At 36.8% G+C, this 15,209-nt stretch overlaps 1 protein-coding gene across 1 annotated transcript in view; it reads left to right on the plus strand.

Moving 5' to 3' along the window:
* oca2 (oculocutaneous albinism II) overlaps nucleotides 1-15,209 on the plus strand; it is an 85,565-nt gene that overhangs the window by 51,975 nt on the left and 18,381 nt on the right. Inside the window, exons 17-21 of the mRNA XM_084424957.1 lie at nucleotides 467-524; nucleotides 1,287-1,395; nucleotides 9,486-9,613; nucleotides 10,515-10,574; nucleotides 13,899-14,003. Of these exons, the coding sequence (XP_084281083.1) occupies nucleotides 467-524; nucleotides 1,287-1,395; nucleotides 9,486-9,613; nucleotides 10,515-10,574; nucleotides 13,899-14,003 (460 nt within the window). The remainder of the gene's footprint in view (nucleotides 1-466; nucleotides 525-1,286; nucleotides 1,396-9,485; nucleotides 9,614-10,514; nucleotides 10,575-13,898; nucleotides 14,004-15,209) is intronic.

Genomic DNA, 15,209 nt, shown 5'->3' on the forward strand with positions numbered 1-15,209 from the left:
TCAGGTCCAAAATATATCCATTCCCACTGCATGACACCTGTTGTGTCTGACAGTAGCACATACCCAGAAGCACAGGATGATAAATGAAAAATAATTAACCTGTAAAAAAAAAAAGTAGGTATCTGTTCTCAGTTGTGTAGGCCCTCTAAAGTTCTTGTGGAGAGCTGAAATTTTAATCAAGCAGAATAATTTTGTTCTCAACAGTATCTTATTTATTTTTTTGTTATCAGAAATGTTTCTTTTAACTAAAGAAATTCGATTAGTTCTGCTTGTGATTTTGTGGGGCTTGTGGTTTGCTTTGATGAGAGATAGAATGATCACAGAAGCCATTTATAGCCTCACATGCTGAGTAGAAAAGGTTCGGGGTGACCACATGAAGTCACCTCTTCGACTCATTTGCAGGTGTCCATGCTGGCTGAAAGGATGTATTAACACTCCATTCTGTTTTATTCCTTTATTTTCACAGGCAAATATCACAGGAAGACAAAAACTGGGAGCAAAATATTCAAGAACTGCAAAAAAAGGTAAAACAAGGCTGCATTAAGATTTAAGTGTTGTACCTCTCTGATAACCCTGCCTTATCTTTCCAATGTCATCTTATTAATTGATAAGAAACTTCCAGTGGAGTAAAGTGTTTAGATCACTGGTTCTCAAATAAATAAATAAATAAATGTATTAATTCATTCATTCATTCATTTTGCACAAAAATAAACAAAATGTCCTTAACACACTTACATACAAATTTACATTTATTAATGTAATAATATTACTATGAACTGCATAAGCATGACATTGACTGAATAGGGAAATAAATAAATAAAATCATCGCATAAATTAACTGCAGAAGTGTTTCTAGTTTGGTTTCTAAACATCAATTGAAATTTGATGGTTTTATATTTGATTAGTAGCCAATAATTCACTGAAACATATTGTGGTCAGGACACTCTAACTTTAGGCTTGTTGCAGTTAAATCTGTAATGTACTCTGGTTTAGTTGGACACATGACCTTTGATGTCATAAACATTAGATGCTTCTAGGTGCTTTCACAGCATTTATTCCCTTGTTAAAGTTCGTCTGAAAAGCTAACTATATACCATTATATGATTAGCATTATAATATTTGCAGTTAAGCATTGGGGGTTTTTTTTCCACTCCCATAAGCGATCCAATTTGAACAGACCTGTGGATCGCAACCCACCAGAAACTCTGGTTTAGAGGGCATAATAGGTATTAGACATGTTTCTTTCTGTCTTGTCTCTAAAATGCATCTTTCATGGTCTTTTATAGCACAGAATAACTGACAAAATCCTCCTGGTCAAGTGTCTGACTGTCCTTGGGGTGGTCATCTTTATGTTCTTCCTGAACTCTTTTGTTCCTGCCATACATCTGGATCTGGGTAAGAGAGAGACAAACAAGGACACAAATAATCAGACCTCATCCATTTCTATTTCTATTGCTGAACTGGCCCTGCTGTTTACACGCCTCACAATCTAATTATGAGGGCTTGTTTCCTCTCTGTTTGAGCAGAGGAAATGGAATCACAAGAATACTTTGCTATTTTGGAAATGATCAAAAATGTGCCAGTTCCTCTACCACATAGGAAACATTTCAATTTATATGCATTAAATTAGGGTTCGTAGAATAAAAATAGAAAAACAAATGTTATTCTTGTAAAGCTGGCCACATCCTCCCGTGATCTAATTGGTGCGTGTATAAATCCGTCAATGTGTTGATGTGGTAATTGTTTGCAGCTGGGCTTTACATGTAGAAAGAGACACAAATGCAAAGCCATAACAATGGAGTAGCGTGAGATTAAATAAGACAGCTAGTATTACACACCCCAAAATAAGTCTTTTGTTTCTGTTTTAATTTTTTTCTTCCCGCCACACAGCCATCCTTTTTGCTCTAGCTTTGTCGAACTGGTTTATAGACATGTTTATTACACGGTGAATGAGATGTCAATTACTGATAGGAATGAAATTGAGAACTTCACCAAACATTATTAGTGAGTACGAGTTGGTCAATCAGAAAATGCCTGCCACACAGCTCTCTTAGGTTGTTGTATTGTTCAGGTCTGATTGTGTATTGATAATCAATTCTCATTTGTGGACAGCTTGATCTTATGGAGGGATGACACATAAATATTATTTTCAAAATGAGCATCTCTTTATACATACAAAATCGTGTTTTTTTGCCTTTCCACAGCTGTGTACATGATTAATTGGCACTGATCGCAAAAATAATGTACATTATCATTTTCAAAAAACAGTGTGGTTCTGCTTTCAAATTCTTCTCAGTTCCTCCTCCTGATCAAAACCAGGGTCGTCCAGCATGGGCTGCAAATGACTGTCATTAGACTTTCATTAGGTTGACACATCACCACTCCGTTTGACCTTTGATATTGATTATTTAATCATGGACGAGGATACAGCGCGCCTGCTGGAGAGCAATGAAGCACACAGGATGCACTGTGCTCACAGAGCACCACACGACTTTCCAACGAAAAGCACATTCATGACAATTAAGTGATTCTTAGGCCCCGAGGCCATCCATTTCCCAGAAAAATTATGTAATTACAATTTGATTATTCTATAATTGACTAGAGAACATTAGCACATTTCTATGAACAACATTAGCAGTAACAGTGCATCTGGGGAGTTTTCTCGATTTTTAAGTCACTCAAAGAGAGTTAAGAGAAAAAACAACTCTGAAAGGTCATTTCTATAGGTCCATGAAAACATTTCATGAGTAGGAAATATCAATTAGATTCTCAGTGTGCCTTTACTCTGAAAGGAAAGATATTTAGATGCTCTTAAAAAAAAAAAAAGGTTCATAGAATACATCATGCAACATTTAATTTAAGAATCTTGTGTTAATCATTATTTGGTAATGTGGTTAGAGGTCAACATGTGTGCTAAGTCATTTTTTGTTGTTATACTTATTGATTTGACTGTTGTCTCGGAATATACTGACTGACACCTAGTGCAGTGGATACAGTATTATGAAAAATCGGAAAGTGTAATTTAGCACAGGAGAAATACCCTGTTCGTAGTCAGTCATGATTAATTCATTCCAATGTCAAATAAAGCAGCTTTATTAGGCTATAGATATGTCTTGAATTTAAAGATGCACTGCGGAACTTTGGCCTCTCTAACACCATCAACATCAATGGGTTGTGATGCATCTGAAGATATACATATTGAGTTTTGTTCATTTTTAACCAAAAACTCTTCCATACTGTGACTTTGAAGTATTATTAATTTATTTGAATTTTAGATAACATTTCATTTAAGATCTGGAGCACATGCATATTAAATATTACTAATGTATCTCAGCTCTTGATATAGTCATTTATTTATAAATAACTAAATTAAGAAATAAGACATAATTTATCTCCTAGGCAGTACAAAAGCTGTACCACCAAATAATGAATGAGGAAACAGAGGAAGATTAATCAAAGTAGAAAACACGCAACAGCTCATTTCTTCCCTGGAACATCCTGAGAGAGACAGGGTTCTTTATAAAAGGGTGCTTGTGGAAACACATTTGCTTTAAAAAGAAGAACATGATGGTGTTTGTGTCTCACTCAACGGGCCGGAATGCCTGTGTTGTTTTGGGTATGATGAATGAGCCTCCAAGGTTTCTCAGCAAACTTCTTTTAATTGCAGAGCCTTTTTCTCTCTCTTTTTCGCTCTCATTTTTTCTGCTTTGTTTGTGCTGTGCATTGCTGAAGGCTCCCAATTCCTCCTCCATCTTCAGTTGGTTGCCGTGGCGGAACACTGAAGCAGAAAGCAAATCAAAAGTTACTTTTTTTGGATTGTGTTGACAAAACCGTCCCAGTGCCAGTGTGGAAGAAGTCTGGGATTCATTTCACACCAAGCATGAGCTACAGTGCGTGTGTGTGTGTGTGTGTGTTTGTATGTGTTTGTGCCATCCAAATCGTTGAACATAATTTACTCTTCGAGAAAAGGATGCTTGTATCTAAAAAAAAGTGTTTTAAAGTCAGATGATCTGTCTGTATGTCTGTCTGTCTGTCTGGTGGTGAATTATGATATATGTGTTGTTACTTTTCTCTGGAGAGAAAAACAAACTGCCTCATGTTGTGTTTGACCCCAAATTCTACTTAAAGTCGGCATGAAATCAAAATGGACCCTATTTACTTTGTTAGCGCATATTACTAGTCTTGTGGTGAACAATTAATCCGTGCAAGTTAAAACACAGAAAACATTTTTTTGGCTTCGTAATCTTTAATCAAAATCTGAAAATGCCCCTCCCCTCTGCCTTGGAGGACCTTCTCTGATGACGTAGGTTTGACGGCTTGGTTTGGGAAACGCTTAACCACTCCCCTCAAATCGTTAGTCTGTAATGAGCGAGAGATGGAGAGGAGGAGCGCTAGAGTAAAACCCTGCCCTCTGTTCAATATTCCTTTTCACTGGGAAATACGTCACAGCACTGGAGAAAAGTCGTTTGCAACTTCCGGTTCACGCGGACTTTAATGCTTCAAAAACATACTTTAGAGGTGGACAAAGTACACAACTTCTTTACTTGAGTGAAAGTACAGATATTACTGGTCAAATATTACTCCATTACAAGTAAAAGTTGTAAAGACCGATTTTTACTTAAGTGAAAGTACTTGAGTATCAGTAGTAAAAAGTAAATGTCAATGTATTGTTTTATTATTGTTGCATTGTTATAGTACCTTATGCCTCTGAAGCAACCTAGTGAATACACTGACCAGTTTGAAGTATCTGTGGAATTAAGAGCTTTTAGAATGTTACAAAACCTATAGAAATTAAACAACTGAACTGATAAAAAAGACAATTCTTTAATTCTTTAAAAAGCCATAATCATCTTCATTTTTTTATTTAACACTCCTATCACCCCCACAAAAGAAGTATACATCTTGACACAAACAAAACTTGACACGTTTTAGAGACGGAAAAAAATCATGCCCTGACTAACATAACTACTTTCTACTAAAGACCTTGACAGAAATGTAGTGGAGTAAAAAGTACGGTATTTGTCTTTCAAATGCAGTGAAGTAAATGTAAAAAGGTTCCAGAAAAAATAATACTCAAGTAAAGTACATATACCCAAAAAGTGTACTTAAGTAAAGTACTCAAGTAAATGTACTTCGTCACTGTCCACCTCTGCTTATAATTTAAGTATCAGGTTGATTCTTTTTGACTTTTCTAATCTTATGAGAACCCAAACAAACTTTATAATCACAGTCTCAAAGAGATTAAAGCTTCATTATTTTTGTTCTCCTGGGTTTCCATTAGATGAGAGGATATTCAAAGACTCTGATGGGAAATTGGAGTTTAATTTTGGAACTACAATTATTTTAAAATATCCATCTTTAAGGTATCAACCAAAAATGAGGGGCATAACAGATATTTTAATAGTGCATGTCATTTTACATCAGCAAGGGTCAGAGTCTTATTTTTACAGTTAATTTCAACTTCGTATTACGTAATAGTTATGTATAAAAATTGCATCCTGATTGCAAAAATTCACATTTAATTTTTTTACATTTATTAATAGACTTGGAGATTCCCATAACTAGTTATAAAACTTTGTCTTCCATCATTCGGATATTCCCAACAACATTGCCTTTTATGATCTTTACCTTGTTTAAATCAAACCATCGTGACCAATACATTCTCCACCACAATTACAGTACATCTGTTTCCTTTGTGACTGCATCTGAATCCTTCTCAATCTTTTTCTGTTCTTTCTCTTCCTGTCTTCTTTGACTCTTCCTCTGTTCATCCTTCTCATCCCTTATTAAATGATTTCCCACAGGCAATCTCCAGCACTCACCTGTTTAATCAAATTTTGCTTGAATTGGAAGCACTGTCTCCGATATGATTTATAGCATATCAGTTTGTTGCAGCATTTACTGACTAGGGTTGGTCATAATCCCAAAGCATGTGTGCATGCATGTGGTGTTTTGTGCTAAATTTGGGAAGCTTGAATAATAACGGTTTGACCATTGTCCAGGTTTTTTTTTTTTTTTTAATTGAGGCACTTCACTCACTGGCATTGCTGGCTGGAGTTCAAAGCCTCTGGCTGGCTAACAGGAAATAGTCTTTCTGGTGGAAGTGGGGTCTTTAGATAATTGCTCAGTAATTCACTATTCTGCTTTGAGTGGTGTGGGTTAGATTTTGAGTTGACATTTATGATTCTTTCTGGTGTCACAATAATAGTGAGAATGGTGAGTTTATGCAGGCTAATAATGAAATTAAAATGTATTTTCCTAACTCTTCCTTCACTTTTGGAGGAACATTATTGCTCACAATTATCATTACTGGGCTTAATTTAAGGAGCATTGGTACAAAATGTTATGGATGGCCCCACTTTGCTCGGCCCAAGTAGTGGGTTTTGCTTTAGGACCCAGATTTTACATGAACATCATGTTGGCGACCCAAAAAAGTTCTTGTTTATCGACTTATAAAAATTATAATAAACTGTCTTAAAGAGGACCTATTGTGTTTTTTACATTTTCAACTTTCTTTTGTGTGAAATGTTGCTGTTTGAGCTTGAAAAAGGTCTGCAAAGTTACAAAGCACAAAATCCACTCCAAAGGGAGTTATTCACTTTATCTGTAAGCACTGTTTCTGAACTCCATGAAACGCCTTGATTGTAGTCTTGACTTTTCTTCGGCAAGTACATATCACAATAATCCTCATTTAAATATTTCCAGGCCAAGGCAAACAGAGAAAAGAGGTGGTTAAGTCTGATTGAGGTGTGTTAATAGTGTTTTGAACGTTGCAATTATAGTAAGGGTGTGACATTTCCAAAACACGCTCAAAGTGGTTGACCAATCACAGAAATTATTTGTACATATTTTACATTGTTGCAGCATCTGTGTTGCGTTCGAAATTGAATACTTGAAGAAAGTTAAAATTCAAATGTTGTACCAATTCAGATAGTGCGTGATTTCGGGCACACTGCTGGTCTGGTCTGTGACGCTCTGTTCCAGTCTCTATGAAGCCCCTCCTTCCGAAAAAAGCACAATGTGCTCTGATTGGCCGGCTGGACCATTGTGCTTTTTTCGGAAGGAGGGGCTTACAGACCAGACCAGCAGTGCGCCCGAAATCACGCACTTTCTGAATTGGTACAACATTTGAATTTTAACTTTCTTCAAGTATTCAATTTCAAACGCAACACAGATGCTGCAACAATGTAAAATATGTACAAATAAATAAATAAATTAAAATGAAGCTTGAAAACCTATTCTAGTAGACCCCAAAAACTAAATTAATACTTTGTAAAAGTGCATAATATGGCCTCTTTAAAATCAAATGTTGTAGTTGATACATATTAACTTGTATACATTTTCTTTTTCAATGTGTGTGTTTTAATGTTGGCACCTACTTTAGCACACTTTTACCATGTAACTAATACATTTATGCCAAAATATCAACAAAAATGTTAATTTTTTTTATGTTTATTCATTTTTATTTAATTGTATTGTTTGCAATAAGCATTTTTCCCCCTTACCTTTGACCCATTGTTTTGATTGTGGCGCACCAGTTGAGAACCACTTCCATTGAGCCCCTTGGTGGTCACAGGACCTGGTTTCTGACTGTCCACCAGACAAAGGCTCTGTGTCATTATATGATAAAAATTGTATTTCGACCCCAAAGCTTTGATAGTGTGAATGTGACCATCTGTTCAACACATGCTGTTTCAAGGACTGAACTCCTCAGAGTCCACACTACGTGTTCCTGTTTTTAAATCAAGGCCCAAATGCACTCATATACACCACACCAATCGAACACCATCCACTGTTCAAGCTCTCATATTTTTATTCTTTGAACATTGAGGAGTAATATTCAATGGAAATATCAATACTGCACTAACAAATAAATGCAAAATAACAAGAAATGAAAATTTCCCTTTCACTGCTTTGTCTTGGTAAATGATGACAAACAGTGTACTCGGGAATAATTTTTCCAGGAACCATTTTACCTGGATGCTGTTGTTTATTGAATGTCCTCTTAATGGTTGCTCCGGTAAAACACAACCTAGAGATGATAATCTACTACCTGCACTTAAATACGTTTCAAAATCTGATTTTACTGCTTGTAAATGTTTCTTCCAGCATGTAAGCATTCATTAACTGCACTAATGGCTTCTGTTCGTTTGTTGTAACATTTGCAGCAAGTCATTTTAAAAAAAATGTTCAACGTCAAACAGTTGCATGTAAAATGCAGGTCCAGAATAAAGCCTGCTTTTCTGTGGCTATTATAGTAAAGGTCAAAGGCTGACATGTGACGCATTACTTGTGCACAGCCCTGATCTCTAAATGGCATGCCTATTATGATGGACTTCGACCACCGCATGTGATGTAGCAGTATAACACTGGCCCACGTCCTGCTGTATTATCAGTCTCGCTTTAGTGACTCGTACATTTTGTTCCTGACATGCTGAATGTTTTTATTCCAAGAGGCATCTGGGAAACGGTACATCACCTAATCAGTAGTAAAATGTCCGGCAATAATTCTTCACACAATCATAGTTAATATCCTTTTTAATTTCACCTCCATTCTTGGTAGATTTTTCAGATTGATATCACAATAACGTCTCAGTGGATTAAAATGAACAGTGTTACAGAAGTTGACACTTTTTTACTATGATATTTACTGTTGAACTTAAAGGGAACGTTCATATGAAACAAAAATCCTGCCATCATTTACTCACCCTCAAGTTATTCCAAACCTGTATTTTTTCTTTATTCTATGGAACACACAGAAACATATATTTTTGAAAAATGTTTCAAGTACATTCAATTTCCCACTGACTATTTATGGACAAAAATATCTTTAAAATTTTCTATTCATCAAAGAATCTGAAAAAAAGTTCAAAGATATTAAGCAGCACAACTTTTTTCAACATTGATAGTGAAGGAAAGGAACCTGCCACATTTATGTTCTGTTCTGTTGTAGTTGCGATTCCCATTGTTTATTTCGACTGAGGTAATAAGATCAGTGTCAAACACATCACAGAAGCCTTTAATGAAGACGATCCAGTAACTGGCTTAGGCCTATTATTCTTACACCCTGACAACCCGTAGTCCATTGTGGCGTTGCAGAATTCCTTGTGGTGTCAGTATATCGATGTGCAGAGCGTTTATGAGTCTGTTTGTGAGGTGGCTGGACTGTGTTTCTAATTGAATGCCGCTGTTTGGTCTCTCTCCCGCTGACTGAGGTTTTGTGTGAGTGGAATACCAGATTTAGGACCACTGTGGTCGACTGATGAGAATGTGTTTGTGGTCATGGGAAGGCAAGATAGATAGAGGCATAACATATGATTGATGCATTGCATTAACTACCGGTCGTCTGTTTTCCAGGATTCCATTATCTTAAATCCTTTTATTTCCTTACGTGCTACAACAGGAAATAAAATTGCAGTTGTGTTCAAAGTGTTCTCGGTTTTTTTTCCAGTGATCTTGGCTTGATGTACTGTTTTGTCCCTCAGGTTGGATCGCTATCTTGGGGGCTCTGTGGTTACTGGTGCTGGCTGACATTCAAGACTTCGAGATCATACTTCACAGAGTGGAATGGGCCACCCTGTTGTTCTTTGCTGCTCTTTTTGTGCTTATGGAGGTATGGTAATGCTCACGTACTGCACACAGACATGCTTAAAAACACAAATGCCCACATATCCCAATGATCTGTCATGTATTACATCACAGTGATGTCTAGTCATTGTTTACAAAGTTGAAAAGACCAGTTTAGTTGGGTGAATGTTGTGTTTTGGATGCTTGTTCCAAGCTTCTCATGTTAATATCAAATGTGCGTTGAGTTTTAAATGCAACCTAAATCAATCAATCAATCAATCAATCAAATGATTTAATTGCAATTATCTTTCATACTTAGTTTTGTCAACTAAATTAATTTGCACAATTAATGTAAGAAAAATTATTATTTTTCTTTTAAATGTAATATATTTTACATATATCTTTTCTTTTTTTACAAACCTGAGCATAAGCCTAAGAGGACAAAAAGTGCAAAGTTATAAAAGACTAAATATTTCAAGTGCATTGTCATGAAATAGACAAAATAACGAAATATATAATAATGTATATAATAGTGTGTTGTTATTTTTTATCTATCACATTCTTAACTAAAGAGAGAGAAAGAGGGTGACTTAGAGATTGGGAGTCTAAGTAAGGGAAAAGTTAGCATGTCAGCAGCAGAAATGCTGGGTTTGCTGTTTGTGTTGGTTTAATCCTTTGTTTTGTAAGGAAGAGAGTATTCACACAGGGAAGACCACCCCTTGGGCCCAGTGGGGAGCTTAATGCTTCTCCAAGATAAACTGTTTGCCCTCTAAAGCAGAGCCAAGATTCACACTCACTTATACTTGTGTGCACCGCAAGCAGCTAGACAAAAAATAGATGAATTTTGATATTACACTTCCATTGTTTAAAAGATGGAAAATCAGGACTGTCAGATTAAATGTCTGTTGTTGTTGTTTTTTTTGTCTATGGCTTAATTTTCTTTTAAGGCCTTAGCCCAGCTGCAGCTCATCGACTACATTGGGGAGCAGACAGCAGTGTTGATAAAAGTGAGTATTTGCTCCAGAAATATTTTATGCAGTCTTTGGGGGGGATTTCACTAAGAATTAATATTTGCAGGGGCTGGTTGTGTTTCTTTGGTGCTCAACTCACTAAATGAGTTATGCAAATCAGCACAAAACCTATCCAAAAAATGATACGATCACAAGTGGGGAGGTAAAACATGTTTACATGTTGGAAGTAGTAACATGTCTCCTGTGACCACTTGCAATCGGATTTTGAGAAAAATTCTGTTAAACGCAGTAAACGCAGTAAACGCAGAATATGAAAATAAAAAAAAGAAATAAAGCCATTGTGTATCACATTGCAACTGCAAAATATAAAGTCACAGGTATGAGAAACAAAGCTGCACTTGCGAGATACTGATACTGCGAGAAATAAGTCACTTTGTGAGATTTAAAATTACATTTTAATATCTGCAAAGAAATCTCCACCAACCAGAGAATCACAACAAGCAAATCGCAACAAAGGTATCTGCCCATTCCCATGAAGCACCGCAAATGAAATAATAGATTCTGTCTTCCTACTTTCTTAAACTACTTAAGTATTTGTTCATATATTTTGTAAGGTAATTTGTGATTCTGACAGGTCAATTTAGCTCAAAAGGGATTATTAATTAATTTATAGGGAATTCGAAAGAATCACTTATTACGACCGAGCACATGACTCGTCCAGGGTTCATTTGAACCGGCCGTAACTATCAGCTGTGCAGCGGATATAAATATCCAGACTATAGTGAAACACTATTTATTAGCAAGGTAACTTAGATCAGCAGTTTAAGACATTAAATTCGTAAGCACATAACACAAGTAACACTTCTCTTTAAAATACAAACAAGACTTTATTGATTATTCTAACATTCCAACATAAAACTAATATCTAACACAAACACACGCACACACATTCATACGAGTTGCAGAAAGAAAGAGAGTGAGGAAAGAATGAGTTTTAAGAGATGATGAAATCCCAAGTTTCTATAGGCCTATGCACTTATAAAACATGACCTGAACAAACCATCAATCATTAATTGAACCCTTCTATCGTTTCTTAGGCGGGTTATTAAATCTATATCAATGCACCAGTTCAGTTTAAGAGTCTGGAGGCTACTTGCTTGTCTTTGCGTTCCTTTTGGGGATTCCCTTCGTCGTGTAAAAGGGGTTTTCCAGGTTCGTGGCTGGCGTCTTCCTCGTGCTTGGATAGATGTCTGGGGCGGCCAATCACGTGGTGTGCTGGCGGATGGATGGAAAGTCTTTGAAGTGGGAAGCGGGCTTTGCAGTCGAATCGTGGACCGAAACTTTGCCGCAAAACTTAACTTAGAACCGAGACTCACAACGGAAAAGAAAAGAAAACTAAGAAAATAAGGAAAATTGAGACGAGAGTAGTTAGATGGCTTGGATTAAGCTGTTTAACCCATGTTCTTCTGATCTTGATTTGGGTTCTTTCGTCTCTGCTCGTCTACATGGTTTCTAGTCTGGTTACTCCGTCATGGTTTCTCCATGATCGTTTTCGAATCTACTTTTTTCTTCTCCCACCTCTCCTAAAGCTTTGTTCGGGTCCTAAGATTTTAAACTCAATTGTTTGTCCAGCCTCCTGGATGAGTTCTGACCAATTAGACACTGTCTTTATTTGAGAGGTGGCATTTTCTTCACTTTTCATCGTAAATCATGCGTTATCTGTGATCCCCTTACTCTCCAGCTTTCTAGCAGAGAGAAAAGAGGCCACAGTTTAGACATCATTACTATTATAAGAATATGAAACATTTTACACAGATTTCAATCAAGCCATCTTTTGAATCAAGAACATACGATCATACTGATAGGAAACAAGACACACTTTCATTCAAACATCTAACAGTTATAACAATTACATGACTTATATGGGATCTAAGCATATTAGACACACATATAGAATTATGTAGTTGAACGATGTTTGATTATAAGTCCATCAAGAATTGTTTTGGGATGATTTTATGTATTTTTATAGTTAATGTCCCAGTCTCTTTTCTCTGGTTTTAAGAGATTTCAACCTTGGGGTCATTGAGAGTTCCTTAAGAAGAAGGAGGTCTGTTTTGTATATCTGTCGTGGGATCAAGCAACTTCTGCCGTTATCTTGATCGAGCTCTAAACTTTGCACTCTCTGAACCAATCAGTCTTTTTCCAAACCTGGAGTGTTGAGTTCTGTGTGGAATTATGTTTGAACAAATCACCTGGAAGATTCATTTGTGTTTGGTTCGCCCTCAAACCTTACAATTTGTACATATTTGTTGATATGTACATATTTTGCAATGAACATAAAATATCAACATATTTAAATAAATAGTTTTATACTTCTCTATTGTTTTAAATAAATCATTTTTTAATTCTCCATTGTTTTTAGTGCGATTTTCATTTGCGATGCTTCAAGGATTTGTTTTTCTTTCCCTCATTGAAGATGTACAAGTACACAGTCTTGTACCTTTGTTTTTTTGTCTGATTTTCAAATACACGTTTGCTTCAAATTAAAGTTTATAATGATGTGATGAATAGAAAGGAATAAATAGGAAAAATCCAGGGCCCTTGAAAAAGTGGGCGGGCAATGTTGGACGCTATAGCTTTTTTTCCCCATACAGTTCGTACACCATAATTCTAAGAGCACGTCTTTCCACACATATAAAAACACTGTAAACCGGCCATATGAACCTCATTAAATAATGTGGCTGGCTGAAATTATTGTTATCTTTGATCCAGTAGTGGGGCTGTGTTAAGTCATAAATAGAGAGATTTCCACAGGCCTAGAAGTGTCCAGCTTTGCCTGGCTGGCGATCACACTCTGATAGACCTGTCAGTTTGTGTTTGGTGTGTGGGCCTTTTACAATCACCGTAATTATTCGTGACAGGTGCTGCTGTGGAGCTCTCATGCATTCAATCCAATCATCAGCACCAGAACCCCTAAAATCTGACCATGTACAGTAGATAAACAACCATAGAGAAGAATAGTGGGGAAACGAAATAAAACCATGTTTTAATAAACAGCGTTCGTACATGCATATAAAAAGCTACAGTGGTTTTTCACATATAATATCGGGATGAAAAACAGGCATATGGTTAGAAATTGTGTTTATTTCTGCTTGTGTACATGTGTGGTGTTGTGTTTTGGTTTATGAAAGCAACAGACCGTGAAATAATGAATTCAATGTGACTGTGTCATGAACACATTGTCTGCAAGCCTCCCACCTTTGTGTTGGCATCTATAGGCCTTGAGACTGACAGAGAAGACAGGGCTTGTGCGTGTATGTGTTTGGTTGTGACATATTTTATTGTTATCTTCTCTCCCAGGCAGTGCCAGAGGATGAGCGGTTGGCCATCGCCATCATTTTGGTCATGTGGGTCTCAGCGCTGGCCTCCTCTCTTATAGACAACATTCCCTTCACTGCCACTATGGTAAGGAACACACGCACTCCGTCAATCATTTGCACACAAACACAGAGATAAGACACAACTAGCTCTAAAATCACACTATCTTCTCCATTATATTTAACTTTTTTTTTTTTTTGGTTGCATCGGCACATTCAATTTAATCCCTGCAAACAAAGTAAAATGTGCAACATTCCAGTACTTTAACAATATTTGGCCAATGTAGAAGACAGGAGCTGTTGTAGGTTTATAAATTAATTAGAAATTAATTTCAAATAGTTTTAGAGCATGCCACTCTGCAGGACACTGTCATCACTGCTTGACATGTCGTGTCAACTGGCCATGTTCTGTTGACAAATAGGTGAAAATATTGCATCTTATCCTCTATACGTGTGAGGAACAGTACACTGAGTGATGATGTGCTATCAGAGCAGCGCATGAATCATGTGTATCATGAAGGAACACGTGCTGTGAGCTGATATGATGAACATGCCACCAAACAGACAGAGCTGTGCTGCCAATCGCTCACTGCCAAATGAGCAGAAGGGAAGAATGCAGGGCAGATGAAGAGACAAGTCACTCCAGAAATCACTTAGCATTTCAAAAGCCTTTTCATTTCCTCCTTCTACAGCATTTTCCACACGTTTCATTTGATCTGTCTATTTTGCCCTCTTTTCTTACTTGCATTCTCTCTTTCTCTCATCTCTCATGTGTAGTAGGGGATGTGCGAAACTACATATTTTTAAAACTAGTTGTTAGGTTGCCTGAAAGACTAGTTGATTACTTTAATTAGCCAGTTAATCTGAACCCGATTATATATGTTTCTTTGGAAGCGTTTACATAAAAGTCTTACTGTTCGACTAGTCGGTTGTTGGACCACTGGTTGACCAGCAGCTCTCTTATTTTGTCTCATTCTCTTTCTCACTGTCTGTCTCTTTCTCTCGCTTTGTCAAAAAAGAAGAGATAAAGAGGGTGAAATGGACTTGAGCTCAGCATACACCTGTGGTGGTAATGGATCACATTGATTTTGCAGGACTCGTCACTGTATAAATACAGAAAAAACGTCTCAGCAGTGCCCTCTAACAATCTGAATCTAAAAAGGCCATGCAGTTAGGCACACACTTCACTTCTGTTGAGCACAGAATGTGCCTGTTTCGAACTCCACCAACAACAAAAATCAGCATGCATTCAGTTATTTTGAACTGCCGGCTTGAAAAGTGGTATGGTTGCTGG

The sequence above is a fragment of the Rutilus rutilus genome, assembly GCF_951802725.1.
Source record: "Rutilus rutilus genome assembly, chromosome: 12".
Lineage (NCBI taxonomy): Eukaryota > Metazoa > Chordata > Actinopteri > Cypriniformes > Leuciscidae > Rutilus > Rutilus rutilus.